At 40.5% G+C, this 16,788-nt stretch overlaps 1 protein-coding gene across 3 annotated transcripts; it reads left to right on the top strand.

Moving 5' to 3' along the window:
• Window positions 1-352: 352 nt before the first annotated feature.
• On the top strand, window positions 353-3,586 carry LOC120728601. 3 transcript variants are annotated; one of them, XM_040023626.1, is made up of 7 exons: window positions 353-595; window positions 880-985; window positions 1,170-1,232; window positions 1,731-1,935; window positions 2,070-2,218; window positions 2,304-2,390; window positions 2,480-3,586. In XM_040023626.1, the coding sequence occupies exons 2-7, from the start codon at window positions 902-904 to the stop codon at window positions 3,560-3,562; spliced, it is 1,671 nt and encodes a 556-aa protein (XP_039879560.1). In that variant the 5' UTR covers window positions 353-595; window positions 880-901; the 3' UTR covers window positions 3,563-3,586. The 3 variants fall into 3 exon arrangements, with proteins under 3 accessions (XP_039879560.1, XP_039879570.1, XP_039879564.1); XM_040023636.1 differs by lacking the exons at window positions 353-595; window positions 2,304-2,390 and having other exon boundaries at window positions 606-985; XM_040023630.1 differs by lacking the exons at window positions 353-595; window positions 1,170-1,232 and having other exon boundaries at window positions 608-985.
• Window positions 3,587-16,788: the final 13,202 nt, after the last annotated feature.

The following is a 16,788-nucleotide window of genomic DNA, read 5'->3' as shown; positions in this document are numbered from 1 at the left end:
TGTGTGTGTGTGTGTGTGTGTGTGTGTGTGTGTGTGTGTGTGTGTGTGGATATACATGGCCAATAAACGCGATTCTGATTCTGATTTAAAAACAAAACAAAACACAGCACCACAAATTAAGTGGAAAAATGATTAGTAGGCTATTAGGGAAATATTAGCAGAAAATGTACTTAAGCTACATTTTTCAGTGGATTTTGGCTCATAAATTTAACCTTGGCTTATAATTAGTACTCCCCCCCCCCAAGTATCATATGCCTGAAAAGAGTCGAACATAAAATAAAACGCAATGTTTTATTTTATGTTTGTCAGTATCATATGAGACAGTAGGTTATCTTACACAAACTCTTAACTATATCTGAGATATCAAGGAAACAGCTTATATGTTAGAGAAAGAACATTTCTGTCCTTTTCATGCAGTGAAGAAGGATTTAGTGTCCACAGTCAGCTGAGCTAACAGACCTGTTGCCAACACGCTGCTGGAAATGACAGAGGTGCGCTTGCGTGTTTGGAGGGTGACGCAGCTCCTTATTGCGGAGCTGCAAGCTTTCACTTTCGTTTATAAGGAAGTACCAGTGTTTAAAGTAGTGAGGCAAGGGTAAGTCGTATACGCAGTAAAGTAATATTTTCAAGATATATTTCTGTTCAGATACACACAACGTGTGAGATAACTTTGTGGCTGTTACAGGTTTGATTAAAATGTAAGACATAAGGAAACTTAAAGTGGAGTGTAACCCAGAGTGTAGCTCTGCAGGCTAGGTGGAGAGCGATGTTAGCTAATTTATGGAAACGGTTTTATAAAAAATCGCCAAATACAGAATTGCTGGTTGTTGGGGCTCAACACACTGTTATTATGTCGTCTGAGTTTGGTGTGTTTTGAAGGAAGAAGATCAAAATCTGAAACATGGCCACTGGACAGTCTGTGGACGCTGAAGAGCCCATGGATGTCGACAGTTTTGACAGCGACAAACCTGACGACATGAGCCAAGTACGTAAACTAACACCGAATCAGAATAAAAGAAAATTGTTACAGGAACACTGGTGTTAATGCAGTCATTAAATATCCAGAGTTTTATCATCAGTAGGAGTAATTTATTTCTTGTTTTAAATTTTACTTTTTTACACCACACTTTGTTTTTTATGCACCTAAAAGCCTTTCTTCATTATTATAGGTGAATAATTCTGCTGTGAGTAAAAGCCAGCAACGTTCAACACCTAGCCACCCACCTACTGCAGTAAGTGTTTTGGGGAGTTTGCCTGCATGCGCCTAAGTGCACAATAACACGTAACACATTCCAGCTTTTGTCTGTCTTCTTATAAAGAGTATGTGAAAGTGAGATCAAAAATACAATCTCAGCTGGTGTGCTCTGGAGGTTCAGGAAATACATCATGAGCCAAATGTGTAAAGCTGCTTAGTGTAGCTGTTGTCACCATTGGAAAAACTTGTAATAACATGTAAACTGTAACTGTGATCATCAGTGAGAATGTTTGTAAAGTTCTAAGGCAGCAGAGTGACATCAGTGTTGCAAATGTAAAAAATATGACATTTAGCTAACCTCACACTATTTATCTGCATTATAATAAAAAAAAAAGAGAAGTTCTAAAGATAGATAAATATTTGAACAATGATAAAAAAAAAAAAGCATGTTTAAATAAAGGTGTTTTCAGCTGAATCTCAAAGGCTTACACAGTCTTGCAGTGTTTTATTATTTATTTGTTTTATTTTATCACAGGATGAAGATGAAGCTTACATTGTTCTCTCAGTGAAGTGGGTCTCAGTGGAGCCTGATGATGAAAAACAAAAAGTTAAGAGGATAGAGTCTCGTCTACAGAAAATGCTTCAGTCTTGGATCAACAAACACAAATCTATGACGGAATGCTCAGTGAAAAGGACCTTAAATGATGGGCGTGTTGTGATAAGCATTAAACCAGCCGCAGGTGCAGTAAAGTCCTACATAATTATCTGATTACTTTACTATCTTTATAACTTTTTCAGTAATAAAAATAATTTGACTTCATTCTTTATATCCATATTGGTTTTAACATATAATCAATTTTCTGGTTTTTTTTAGCCGTGACTGAGCTTCAGAAACTGAGTGAACAAACACTAACTCGGAAGGATGAAAATTCAGTCATCATAACGTCCATCAGTCTGCTATCTCCAGAGCTTGCTAGACAAGTACTAGAGGATGCTTCAGTGAACCTGCCAGAGCCACAAACTGTATGCACTATGTAGTAAATCAGTAAAAAAAACAAATATTACTATATGCTATTGAATTAAATGATGTACTGTTTTTTTTTTAAAGGAGCAAGTTCAACTGGAGAAAAAGAGTGAAGCAGGTTCTACAGCTGGAGAAAAGATGTGCGCTTCTTTCATGCAAGAGCCACAACATGTATGTAGTGTGTCATTAATCAAAAAAGTTAATATTAAAATAAAAAATGTTTTAATAAATTAGCATAATGATTTTTATTTTTAAACCAGGACCAAGTTCAGGCGGGGAAACAGAGTAGCACAGTTTCTGCAGGTGAAGAGATGTGCACTTGTTCCGTCCCAGTGGCTCCTTTCTGGTATGTGAACCACATGTACGAAAAGGAAATCAAACATATAGAGAAAAAGAACGGAGTTAAAATAAAGGCAGAAGTTAAGGTGACATTTGAAGTAGATAGAAAACATGGGAACCCAGACAATGCGCTCGAGGAGTTTGAAAACCTTTTCCAGAACAGCTTTGTTGAATCCAGTGGCTCAGTTATTCCTCTCAAGTTCATAGATCCAGATCAGTGGAGTAACGCACTGAAAACCATCCAGGAAAAAGAAGACAAGCTTTTGGTTACTTTGACCTCTGAAACAATGACTGTACGTGGGCCAACACATAGTCAAGAGGTTTTCAGTAAGTTGTTAAATGCAGATACAGAGCAGAAAAGAAACATAGATGCTTCTCATGAGTTTCAAGAGACATCACTGAAGATTGTCATGACCACCAAAGACGATTTCCCACATGCAGGACTGATCATCGAGAAGACCTTTTGGAAGTTGATGACTATCTATGATAATAAGCAAGTAGCAAGAATCAAAGATAAGTTTAATGTGGAATTGAAAGAATATGATATTGGTCAAGGCAAAGTCAATGTCAAAGCTTTCTACCAGAAAGATGAAGGAAATGCCTCCATGGAGAGCCACGCTCTAAGAGCACTTCTCTGTCTATACCAGAAGTTTGTTGCATCCCCTATGAGTTCATCCCAGTTCCATGGTGCCACTGGATTCAGTGGCACACCCATTTCTCAGTTAGAGGGTGCCCCCAATGAGCATATGTTGAATGGCCAATCAGAAAACACGAAGCACAACACTGACCCACCAATTGACAGTGGGACAACAGCAGGTGACCAAAAGGACGAAAGGTGTCCTATATGTTTGGATAAATTGTTTTGTTTTTTTTTTTCTTTTTTTTTTTCTCTTTTTCTTTTAGAATTGGTTTGTGAAAATGCTGTAACTTCAGTGGTGTGGAACTGGTTTAGCTTTCGTCCGTCAGATACACAACAAAGCACTATTTGTGATAGCGCATGCTAGCGGGCCGTCGTTATTACCGTGTTTTTTGGAAAATACGGCGCACTTAAAATCAATCCTTTGATTTTTCTGAAAGTCGACAGTGCCCCTTATAATCCCGTGTGCCTTATGTATGAATTCTGGTTGTGTTTACTGACCTCGAAACGATTTTATGTACACGGCGCTCGAAAATCTGTCAAATGTTTTAGTGCGACTTTGCTAAGCTACGAAGCCGCACCGCTTAATGGGTTGTCGGAGCATTACGGCTATCGTAGGCGGAGCCTCGCGGAGTGATACGTACTGTGCTTCAACATAATATTACTGTATTGTGTGTGTATAACCTCTTTTTAACTTTAGTGGATATTATACATGGTTATGCTGAGGATATGTCGGCCAGTTTCCACTGGAAATGCCTTTTGGTTAAACTGTCAGCAAGGAATTTGCACTGTTACATTTTTATATAACTTTAATGCACATAAAAAAACAGCTGCTTGTTTAAGTGAAAATACATTGATGGGGTTTTTTTTGCACTAATAAAGTTGTGGAGTTGTAAACTATTTTGTCTAGTGTCAATTATATCGTCAGTTATATCGTTATCGCAAATTTTCAAATGTATATCGTGATAAATATTTTTGGTCATATCGCCCTGCTCTACTGTTCATATGAGACTGTAAAGAGTTGGTGTAAATGACGTGTCCAGTGAAAATGTGTTCCTTGAAAAAGGTGGATTTTGTCTTGAGGCAAGATGTTCTCATCTCAAACCAAAAACTATTTAGATAATTCATTCACACATAACATGTTCAAATTTATCCTATTTATCCTCATTTACCATGAGAGTATCTACTACAAGGGTGAGGAGCGAGGAGTAACACTGGCAGCCACCTGTGTGTGTGTATGTATGTATGTATGTATAAAAAAATTAAAAAAAATACCCAGCACGCCCCTGCGGGCGGTTTATCCTTGAAGCTCGGGTCCTCTACCAGAGGCCTGGGAGCTTGAGGGTCCTGCGCAGTATCTTAGCTGTTCCCAGGACTGCGCTCTTCTGGACAGAGATCTCCGATGTTATTCTCTTTTTTTTTTTTTGCCTGTCCCGTTTGGCTCTTTTGCCATCAGAATTGTTGTCTAAAGGCAAAGAAAGATGCCCAACGGATTTACTTTACCAAATTGACCATCCCAGCCTTGCCATAATGGTCCATTTGATTCACCTTTTATTGTTTATTTTATTTTCACTTGCTGAATACGGAACAGACTTGACTGGGGGAAAGAAAGAGAAACAGCTGAGAAGAGGGATGGGGGAGAAGGGCAAAAAACAAAGACCAACAGAATGGGCAGAAAGAGAAAAAAAGAAAAAAAGGAAAAAAAATGCATCTATCGATCACCTGGATCACCTGTTGAGAAAGAAAAAAGAAAACAAGCAGAAGAGAACAAGAGTAATAGAATAAACAACATCACAATGATATATGGGAATATGACAGTAAATACTAAATGTTAAACATTATTGTGCAGCACATAAGATCAACAGAACACAGTGTGCTTTGAGGTAGGAGCCAAAAAGGGTGTAGTTTGTGGGAGTGAGCACCCGTGTGTACACCTGTGAGCATGGACGCGCTTGTTTTTTTAAAAGGTTCCTTCATGTAATGATCTGCTAGAGGGTGTGGGGGGAGCCACAGCCCCGTCCTCCAGGGCATGAAGCAGGTATGGAGGAGATCAAAACTCCAGACATCCAGAGGCCCCCAGAACACAAGAGACCAAGGAAGACCAACAGAGGGGCAGCCGCGCCACTGTCCCAGAAAGAGCTGAGGAGAGTCCCAGATGAGGGCTCACTCAGCAGCCGCGGAGCAGAAGCCAGGGGGGGTTGCAGTGACGCGCCCGTGAGCTCCGCCGGCAGCCAGCCGTGCCTGAGTGACCGAGCCCCAGGCCGAGAGGCCGGGGGCACCCCACCTCCGAAGTGGCCCAAGCGAGCCCCAGGATCCAGGCCCCGATAAGCGGCCGCCAAGGAGTGAGCCGGTGTGTACCTGGACGCCCATCCCCAGACACAAAGAACCACCAACGCACCGATGTCTGAGGGAGTCCGCCACTGGCAGGGGAAGTGGTGGTGGGTGGAGATAGGCCTTCAAACCTTGGAGGGCCTGAGATGTCCCCAGAGAGGTGGCGTCTGATACCCAACCTGACATATAGACACAGACATACAGGCACACACAGACACAAACATCCATTCCCACCCTCATGCTCTCATATGCACTTACTCCACACTCAACCAACGTGGAGACAGACATAAAGAGACGCTGTACACACGATCACACTCCCCAAGCGTACTCTACGAACCGGGTCTAGGTACCCTGTGTGGTTGTTTCATGGAAACAGAGAGCAGACTGCAACATCCGTGACAGCCGCCTCTAACACTCTGATGGACGTGTGGACAGCAATGCTGCCTTGAACAGTACCGATGTTTCAGGGCTGGATGACGTTTTTGGGTGGGACATCTACATCCTGACATATCAAGGTTACTTTACTTTTAGGTAAATTTGCTTTACAGAAAAATAGTAGCATTTGTCATCAAGATATTTATATGACTGCACTTGCTCAGGTTTGTCCGGATTTCAAACTGTTCTAAAAGTCTTTTGATTGAAATCTGGGGCTGTGTTATTGAAAGCAGCAGAGAAATCGATGAACTGAAGTCCTTTACTCTCTACATGTTTGACAATCAGGTGAAGTAGAATCAAAAGCACGTCCTCCACTCCTCTATTGGGCTTATGTGCAATCTGCATTGAATCAAGCTGAAGTTCAGTGTCTTCCATAATCACATTTCTGATGATTTGTTCAAAGACTGAGGTGAGGGCAGCAGGCCTGAAGTCGTTTAGAACTTTTGGACGACTAGATTTAGGACCAGGAACCACGACAGCTTCTTTCGAAAGAGAGGGCATGAACGATTTATTCAGAATAACCTAAAATATAGGACTGAGTTCTTGAGCACAAGTGTAGGAGCCATATGAGTTGTTCCTTTTTGTTTTGGATTAAGAGGGTTGGTTTAAATGCACACCTTGTATTGGTGCACGGGTGTGGGGTGTGACTCGTGGGCGTGTTAGGTGATAAATGTGGTTGCACTCACCTGTTCACCGCAACTGATGAGCAGAAAGGTCGGGTGAGCATGAGGGGAAACCTGTTGACCGCAGCTTGAGTCATTGTGATGCATTTTTGGCTGTAACTTGATGTATGTTTTATGCACTAATTGATGCCATAGGCCGATGTTGTAGTTTGGTGTAGTAATTGGTGTAATTCTTTGTGAGTTGCAGTCATTGTGTTTGTGCAGTCTGTGCATTTGTTTAATAGTTCGATGTGCTGATTTGTATAGTGGACAGTAACACGTGGAATTAATGGAGCAAATAGTGCAGAAGTGCATCCCATGTGTTTGTTGTTGTCGTCATTTGCTGGAGGAGCCACAACAACTTTTCAAGAGAAGAGTTTGTAGGTTTTATTGGATTATTTATATATAGTTTTATTGGTGAGAGTTTGATGGTTCGCTGTTGCCTTTTAGAGTAAGCCTGTGGCTTCACACAGCTGGTTTCAATCAGGAGTCTTATTCCCCTGTTAGGTTTCAGCAGTTTCACCTGCATTAGGCGTTGTACTGATTTGCTTTCTATTGTGCATCAGGCGGCTGAAGCCATTGGCTTGGGAGTACCGCCGCAGTTTGTGTTTAAGACAGTTTGTCTTCCTCACAGCTGACGGTATGGAGGTACATAAATACCGATCGCCAGTATGTACGGAAGACTAGGCTGAGTTAGTTCGGTTTAACAGGCAGATTAGTGGGGATGTTACTCCAGTTAATTGTGTGTGTCCAAGGTTTATTGAAAGGAATGTCATTAATTTGATGTGTTGGAATGAAGCTCTGTGGCATAGGTGCAGTTCAGCGTTTGGATTTTGAAATGTTTGAGTTGAGTTATGTGAGTTATGCAAACAACAAAGTTTTTTGCAGCTGTTTACCTAAAAATGCAGCAAAGGCGTTTTTAAAATACACATTTCAAACTATTTACAGAACAATCAGCTGTTCTGCATCAAATCTGATGCCACACAAATTATTTGTGCCACTGCAAAAAATAATTTCTGTCCACTATGAGATAACGGAGAACAACAGCCTGATAGCTGCAGGCCTGACAACAGGAGATGTATCACGCCACATCAGCCATGCCGATTTGCTAAGACACCGGTGTCGGGACATAAGGACGCTGTCATAGCCTGTCAACCACGTTGATTAGCTGCGTATATACGAATGTGAATCGCATCATTGGCTGGACTATGGGTAGAGTTGGGCGATAGAACGATAACGATATGTATTGCGATATAACTTTTTCTCGATAGAAAAATTAAACTATTGAGATACACCTCGCCGCTCTTGTCCTCTTAAAAAAAAAAACAAAAACAAAAAAAAACCCCAGCCAATCCAAATTAAGTAGCGCAGAGCCGAACCAATCACAGCCCCAGCGTCACGTCACGTGACTTGTTACGTACAGCACAAGTGCCAAGCCGCACATGTGTATTTGTTTGGGAAGCAGCCAGCCACCGTACTGCCCGGGTAATGGAGGAAATGAGTGTGCCGATGTTACACCCTGAAAAGGGGCTGAAAAGGGGATAAGTCAATGACGACGCTCAGACACGATGCTTCTCTTTCAGCAGCTTCATTGCGAATGATTCAGAAATATAAACATACATACAAAAGTATTAAACATCCTAACAACGATGTACAGTCTCTGTTAGTTGTAAGACAATATATCTCAAGACTGTTTTCTTTCCTTTTCTATAAGTTACAGATTAAATTGAATGTAAAAATTTACAAAAACAGCTTATGAATCAATAAACAAACTTAGACCATTAAACTGAAATGTACAGAAAATAAACAAAATATTCATATAAAAATACTAATAGGCATTTGTCCCTTCACACAAAAATAAACATGTTCTTCGTCCAGATCAAATGCAAAATGCACACAATGTATGTTTCACACACAGTCTGGCACGATAATGCTTCATGCTAGCCACCAACAGAGCGCTTAGCTTGCTGCTTATAGCTTATCCTAACATCACAGTTAACACAGGTCATCTAAGTATTCCTAGTATCCTCTTGGTACATTTGGAAACACGGTCAGTACAACTCAACATACATATTTGTAAAGTCCAACAGCAGAATTGCACAATTATTACCTGAAAAGGGGATAAGTCAATGACGACGCTCAGACACGATGCTTCTCTTTCAGCAGCTTCATTGCGAATGAGGCATCGTGGCCAGAGCTCCCCCTTCCGGCAACGGCAGGCATAACTAATCAATCACGATCACTAAATCACATGGATTATTCCCCAGGCTCGACAAGTAGATCACAGATTGAATGTTACACAGGTTGTAGTCACATTAAGGATTATTATCCGGTTGAACATAGTCATGAACTCTTTTAACTATTTTAGCCTGTGTTACATTACGTCTCTTAATGGGACTTCTTTTACCCTTGTTTATACATTTACATATTTGAAATAAATTGAATAATATATTGGGTAACTTTTAACCACAACTTTTTACTCCATTATGAACTTCAACAAATAATCAATCTATCACACCGACTAGAAAAATCAACCGAGCGTGACCGAAGAGAAAACAGATGATGGTTCCAATGCCGGAGAGATTGTCGAACGGAAGAGCCATAGAAGTTCCGTAGTGTGAAGGTATTTCGGCTATTTCAAGTCTGACAAAAAACAGAGTAGCGTGCACTGTAAACTGTGCCGAAAGAAAGTCTGGAAATACAATAAACTGGTGCATGCTCAGGCTACGTCCATACATACCCGGGTATTTTTGAAAACGAGATTTTTCTATGCGTTTGCACCTTTCGTCCACACGTAAACGCCATTTTTGGTCACTGAAAACGAAGATTTTTAAAAACTCCGGCCAGGGTGGATATTTTTGAAAACTCCGTTTTTGCATTTACGTGTGGACAGAAAAACGGAGAAAACGCAGCGTCAAAGGTGTGCGCATTTTTTGACGTCACACTGTGCGCCACGTTATTGTTTCGGTGAAATGAATTTCTACAATACTGTTACTGTTAATTCTACTCTCTGCAGTGTTTAAATGCTTACATATACACACAGTTACTGTCCCTCCACACATACGACTCGGTTCTGCTTCTATGCCCCAGCTTTGTTTACTTTTTCCCACCGAGGCTTCTAGACTTCTGATTGGCCAACATTTCTGCACGGTTAGGAATCTAGCGCCACCTGCTGCTTTGGCATGTTCATAGCAGCGTTTTCCTTCATTTCTGCCTTTATGTGTGGACGGGATTATTTTTTAAAACGAAAACGGAAAATCTCAGTTTTCAAAAATACCCGTGTACGTGTGGACGTAGCCTCAGTCTCTGACTGGAAGCGCTAATTCGTCATTCGGCTTTTGTCAGACTAAAGTAACTGTTAAAACTGTTTGAAAAGCTAAGCTATACAACAAGGAGAGATTGAGAATTTCCTTTTAGTTCTCAGTTTATTTGATATTGACAAAAGTTAGTCAGTTTTGTCTGTTCTTCTGTAAAACAAACTAAGATTTATTTTTAGAATTAATATTTTGTTTCTAAGTGGAATTGACAATTTAGTCTGTTTCGTTTGTTCTGTTTTGAAACTTAAACGCTTTAGCGGCTGCCTTTTGTGTAGTTTGCAATATTTGCCTTTATTTATCTGAAAAAGTCTCATGTTCCTTAAGTACATCTACCCTGTTGAACTTAGTATGGGAAATAAATATTTAAATAAAAACAAGCTGCTGAATATTTCACATTTTACTTGTGAGCAACGGCACATTTAAATCTTACAAATGATTTCAATCAAGACACAACCTCTCGCGCTTTCTCACACACACTCTCGCTCTCTCTCTCGCTCTTTCTCTCGCTCACTCGCTCCCCGTGTCTCATTAGCCCAAACCCTCCCAGCTGTGTCTCCCTCCTTTTTCTCTTTCCCTGATTACTTCCCTGTCTATATAGGCCCAGTGTTTTCATGTGCTCTCTGTCGTGTCGTACCCTCAACTTGCTGTGTGTTTGTTATGTCCGGTCCTCAGCATCTTGTTTTTGCATTGCTTTTTGTGAGTTTTATTTTATGAGGAGTTTGTCCAGCAATAAAGCTGTTCAAATCCCGTCTCCAAGAGTCCGGCATTTTGGATCCACCACTTCTGCCTGCCTGCACACATCACAACAAGACAGCTTTAGAGCAATTTAACAGAAATGGAAAGTTTACCAAGATGTATCAATCCAACGCAGACTAATGTCATTCCAGATAAATGAACAAAAGCTATTAATCAAATAAATTTTAATTTTATCTGGAGAAATAAACCTCAATACAAGTACAATTATTGGGCTATGGCGTTTACCTGAAAATATCTCGATTGTTTGATACTTAATGTGTTCATCAAAGCTGGATGGGAGGAGCTGTTATGTATTTAGTAAAATCAGTTTATATTTTTGTGGTAAAGTAGAGAACACCAAGTGTGGTGTATGTGCGCATTGATATGCCTGTGCCTTTCCACAACATGGTTAATAAAGTAAGTTACTAACAACCAAAAAGGTGTTGTTACTTTACCAGTTGAGTTATAAGAGAGAACATAACAAAGTGGTTGAGATCCTGGATTAAAGAGGGAATGGGAAGGGAAGAGGAATACAGAGGGCTGATTGGTCGGTTCATGAGGTGGTGTGAGGAGAATCACCAGAAGCTGACTGTGGCCAAAACAAAGGTGCTGGTGGTGGACTTTGGCAGAAACCGATCCCTCCTCTGTCTGCACTGGTGGGAATGATGTTGAAATAGTCACATCCTTTAAGTATCTGGGAGTTCATCTGGATCACAAGTTGGAGTGGCCAACATGGACGCTGCCTACAAAAAGGGTCTGAGCCAGCTTTACTTTCTACGAAGGCTCAGATGGTAAATGGACTGGTTCTTATATGGCACTTTTCTACTCTCATTGAGCACTCAAAGCACTTTATACAACTTGTGCATTCACCCAATCATACCCATTCACACAAGCACTTTATCTAAGGTTTTTAGTGCTTCTATCTAACATTCACTCGCATTCACTCTCTGATGGATGCATCGGAGGGCAACAACTAATATGAGTTTGTTTTAAAAACAAGCAGCGTGCCTTAAAATCATCAGACACAGAAGAAAGCCAGTCCCAATGAAAATCATCCATCTGAAAGACGTCATTAAAATGCAGTTCAGATGCTGAGAAAGCTTTCGATCGTGTAGAGTGGAGCTTTCTTACAAAGGTTTGGTTTCAAGGACAGATTCATTTCATGGATTCGACTGTTGTACAAGGCACCCCAAGCCAGTGTCTATAAAATGGTGTTTCCTCTGGCTACTTCTCATTGTCACGCGGCACGAGACTGGGTTGCCCCCTGTCCCCCCTACTTTTTGCTATTGTAATTGAACCCCTATCTATAGCTTTGAAGGCCCTTCCTCATTTTCGTGGTATTTCCCGGTCAGGTCTTGACGTAAAATTGTCTTTATATGCAGATGACCTGCTTCTATATGTTTCTGATCCCTTATCTAGCATACCATCGATTGTGTCTCTATTAAACAAGTTCGGCTCTCTGTCAGGTTACAAAATAAATCTTCTTAAAAGTGAATGTTTCCCCATAAATTCTTTAAGTCTTACACTTAAACAATCTGACATTCCTTTTAGACTTAGCCCTGCCGGCTTTAAATATTTGGGAGTTAACGTGACTCGTACTTTGTCTTCTCTATACTCTTCCAATTTCTCCCCTTTAATGACTCAAATTCAATCTGATTTTCAGAGATGGAAATCGCTACCTTTGTCCCTAATTGGTCGGATCAATGCTGTAAAGATGAACATTTTGCCTCGATTGTTATTTCTGTTTCAGAGTATTCCTATATTTTTACCTAAAGCTTTTTTCAAAAAGTTAGACCAGCTAGTTACATCGTTTTTGTGGGGAGGGAAACACCCCAGGGTGAGGTAATCATTATTACAGAGACTGACATTTAATGGTGGCCTTGCCTAACTTTTTATTTTACTATTGGTCCTCTCATATTCACAAATTGACCCATTGGCTTGAATCTCAAGAACTGCTGTGTAGTGATGTGCGATACCACTGATTTCCTTTCCTATCCGATACCAAGTAATATTCAGGGTGGTATCGACGATACTGATCCGATACCGATACTTTATACAAAAACGTATTTTATTCATTGTATCTCAAATTATAGCGTCATAATAATTTACAGGACATCAGATTTCTTGTTCTTATCACTTAATAATGCAGAGTTCATCATATAGAAATAAAAAAACTGAAGTTGTGCGCTATTTGAACACCTTGCCTGCCTGCAGCACTAAAGGACTCCATGAGAGACGTCTGTCTCGCCCTAGCAGCACCTGTCCCTCTCCTCCTCTTCAGTTCACCTCAACATACGCTCGTCATATTCTGTGATATGATTTACTCTGAGGTGTTTGCAAGGTTAGTGATGTTGCCACAACCATACATGCCAACCCTCCCGATTTTTCCGGGAGAATCCCGGAGCCACCATTCTCCCGAATTTCCACCTGGACAACAAAATTGAAAAACCATATTGCAGAATTCATAGCGTGGCCGAGCCAATTCCAGTTTCCAACAATAGCGGCAGCTACTTAGTTTTAATATTACTCTTATTTCTCTTTCTGGGTCGCAAAAAAACAAACAACTTTTAACATGTTTTCAGGTGAGAATGTAGCTGTGTAAACTTCAAATATCTGAGCCGATCGACACATCGTCTTCAAACCCCCGCGGTCTTTCACCACTCAGGTTAAACATGATATATAAGTCACTTTGATAACTTAAAAATGTTATTGTTTGGCTTTTTCAGTGTTTTATTTGTTCGTGAGTAAATCGGTTTGGCTGAGATTAAAGTTATTAGATTAGATTAAATTAAATGTAACTTTATTAATCCCGGAGGGTTCCTCCGGGGTTTTCACACAGCTGAATAAACGTCAAACAGAAAACTAATTAAAGAAAGTGTGAGACGGTCGAGAGTTTACGCCAGCGCCCGGTTATATTTTAGATAGCAAGGAGCAGACGGCAGTTTCACTCCACCGAGGGAGCTCGTGACGTATACCCGGCTTTCTTTAGACCGCGAAGGGCGGGTCCTCAGGTGGAAGCAGCCTCTGAATTTCGACACCCCCGCTGTTTCCGGGCCGGCTAATAATAACGGTGACATTTAACGTATTTTATCCGATAAATAAACACTGTAAAATGTATTTATCACCCCCCCAACAGCCCTTTTGAATGTCTCCCTAATTCTGAGGTCTCAAGGTTGGGAAAGTGTAGCCACAACACCTCACCCTTGGAGCACTTTTTTGCCACATGTATCGCAAACCACGTCTCAGCTGTTTGTGGAGGTAAAATACGTCTGCACAATTACGCTCAGCCATTGTTGTGAGTGCGCGCGCCAAGGGGCTGCGAGACATTTATACAGCCGTATTTCGCACATGACTATGAAAGGCGGAAGAGGAAGTAATTCCTTTGAATTTAGACAATCCGAATGTTATAGTTTCTTTCCACTGTGTTGCTGTTAATGATAAACTACAAATTTACCCTAAATTACTAAAAAATATCGATATTTTAATGTGAGAATCGATTCTAGAACATAAATGACTGGTATCGGAGGAATCGATATTTCAGGATCGATCCGCACATCACTACTGCTGTGGTGCAAACTGGAGCGCCTGTCGTGCACTTCCTCATCCTTAGAAGCTTTATTGTTCTCTCCACTACCACTTAAGCCTTCTCATTTCACCCAAAATCCCGTGGTACAGTCTAATCTAAGGATCTGGTCACAATTCAGGAGTCATTTTAAGTACGTCCCTGCGTCAGTACACATGCCCATCACGCAGAACCATCTGTTTACGCCTGGCCTCATTGATGGTACCTATGTACAGTGGAAGCGTCATGGTATTAATACGTTTAAGGATCTCTATAAAGATGGCACTTTCTTAACTTTTTTAGACCTGTGTTCAGAAACAAATCTTCGGGCTACCAATCTATTCTGTTATTTTCAGGCACGGCATTGCACTTCTGCTCTCTTCCCCTCCTACCCTCTTCTTCCAAATGTCCAACCGTGGGAGGATTTCTTATCCCTTAAACCCAATAAGAAGTCAATTATATCTTTAATATATAAACAACTTATGGATTTAAATGTCCATTCAGTTGCTAAAATTAGGGAGGCTTTGGAGCGGGAGTTAGGAGTAATTTTTTCGGATCAGCAATGGGAGAAAGCAGTATCCAATGTCCGTTATAGTACGTCCTGTGGCAGGTTACAACTTTTCCAGTTCAAGGTGTTGTTCAGGGTTTACTATTCAAAGTCTCGTCTGTCTGAGATTTACCCACAAGTGATGGATCAGTGTGAGAGATGTCATGCCACCCCATGTGACCTAGGCCATATGTTCTTTCTGTGCCCAAGACTCCATGGCTTCTGGAGTCTGCATTTCGTTGCCCTGTACCTGTGCATGTGCAATGACAATAAAGTTGAATTCTATTCTAATTCTATTCTATTCAGTATTCAGTTATTCTTTCAAAGGCTCTTGGGACCCAAATCTGCATGGACCCTTTTCTAGCTGTTTTTGGGCTTCCAGTCAACACTGGCCTAACCGACCCAACACACTTCAAAATATTAGCCTTTACATCGCTTTTGGCCAGACGTTGCATCTTACTCCTTTGGAAATCTTCAAAGCCACCTTCAGTTTCTCTTTGGTTTAGAGATGTGATGTCATTTCTTAAATTGCAAAAGATAGGCCTTGTGGCGAAGGGCAGATACAGAGAATTTTATCATATCTGGGGCCCCTTCGTAGACTATTGCAAGTCATTAAACGCTTTACCAACTGATTAATATCATATCTCCCCCCCCCCTTTTTTTTTTTTTTTTTTTTTGTGTGTGTACTTTGGGGTTTGTTTGTTTTGGGTTTCTTATTAGGTTTTGTTTTGTTTGGTTTGTTTGTTTGTTTTTTCAATTTTATTTAAGCGTGTGTGTGTGTGTGTGTGTGTGTGTGTGTGTGTGTGTGTGTGTGTGTATTATCGTATCTGTTCATGTAAGAAAAACTAAAAATATGTAAATATGTGAGGGAAACAGATTGTATTATCATTGTAAACTAATGTACACTTGTCTCTCAATAAAAATATGAAAAAAAAAAAATGCAGTTCAGATAAAAGTTGAACCAGAGACGGTGATGTGCTGGGGGAAGCAGGTGGAGGCTGATAGCAGCCAACAACAGTCTGATTTCCAAACAGATCAATAGTTAAGGCCAAGATTTCAAATGGCTGAGGCGCAGATGGAGAGAACAAGACTTGAGCAGCAAGACAGAGCTTCACATAAACTTCCAGACCTACGCCTTTTCTGGGACAGTCCGAGTGCTAAATGTTAAATCCATCAGTTGCTACGTTTTTATCCAGTAAAGATTTGGAAAGTCTCAGAAACAACAATGATACCAGCACCGCTTGAACAGGCCCAGATTCCAATCATATCCATGTTAGGAAGCACACGACGTGATGCACGTGTAACCCAGACAGTTTTTAACATCTGCTGGTGTTTCACATTCAGCCAGAGGCCCAGGGTTAGGTTGGATACCAGACAATAATAAAAGCATCGTTATTAGACTCTAGAGCTCGTTTATAGCTGACACCACATGTAGAGTTTAAGTTCACACAGAGACGATGACATTTTTCTAAAACCAGCAAACAATAAACAAGAAATGTAACAAGAGTTTCAGAAGAAGCTGTTTTACAGAGAAATGATTCCCTGAAGACAAAATTATTATTATCATCCTTTATTTCTCCAGGTGAAAATTGAATTGAGATTAAAATGTTGTTTTCAAGAGAGACCTGGCATCATGGCAGAAAGAGTCAGAAATACATCATAATTCAAACAAATACAAAATAGGAGAAACATCCTACATAAACTTCATAAAGTTTCATTAACAGACTTTGAACAATGGACTTCAAACTTCCCCCCAAAACAACAGAAACACATTTGAAGATAATGAATGACATTTATCCCTCTAAAGAAGGACTTAGACTACGATTTAATATGAATGAGAACATGTTCATAAATGGATGCAACCAAAGATTTCATCAATCCCTGATTTAGAGACAACAGAACGTTTGGTTTGATTTCACAAGATAAGAATGACGACTGAGTTGGAAGATTGTTTTATGTTTAGTCAAATCTTTCATACATAAAGTCGGATTACAAAATCATCCC

Source organism: Simochromis diagramma, unplaced genomic scaffold (assembly GCF_900408965.1).
Source record: "Simochromis diagramma unplaced genomic scaffold, fSimDia1.1 OVJJ01000100.1, whole genome shotgun sequence".
Lineage (NCBI taxonomy): Eukaryota > Metazoa > Chordata > Actinopteri > Cichliformes > Cichlidae > Simochromis > Simochromis diagramma.
Note: the sequence above shows the minus strand (reverse complement) of the source record. Positions and strands in the feature narration are given on the sequence as shown.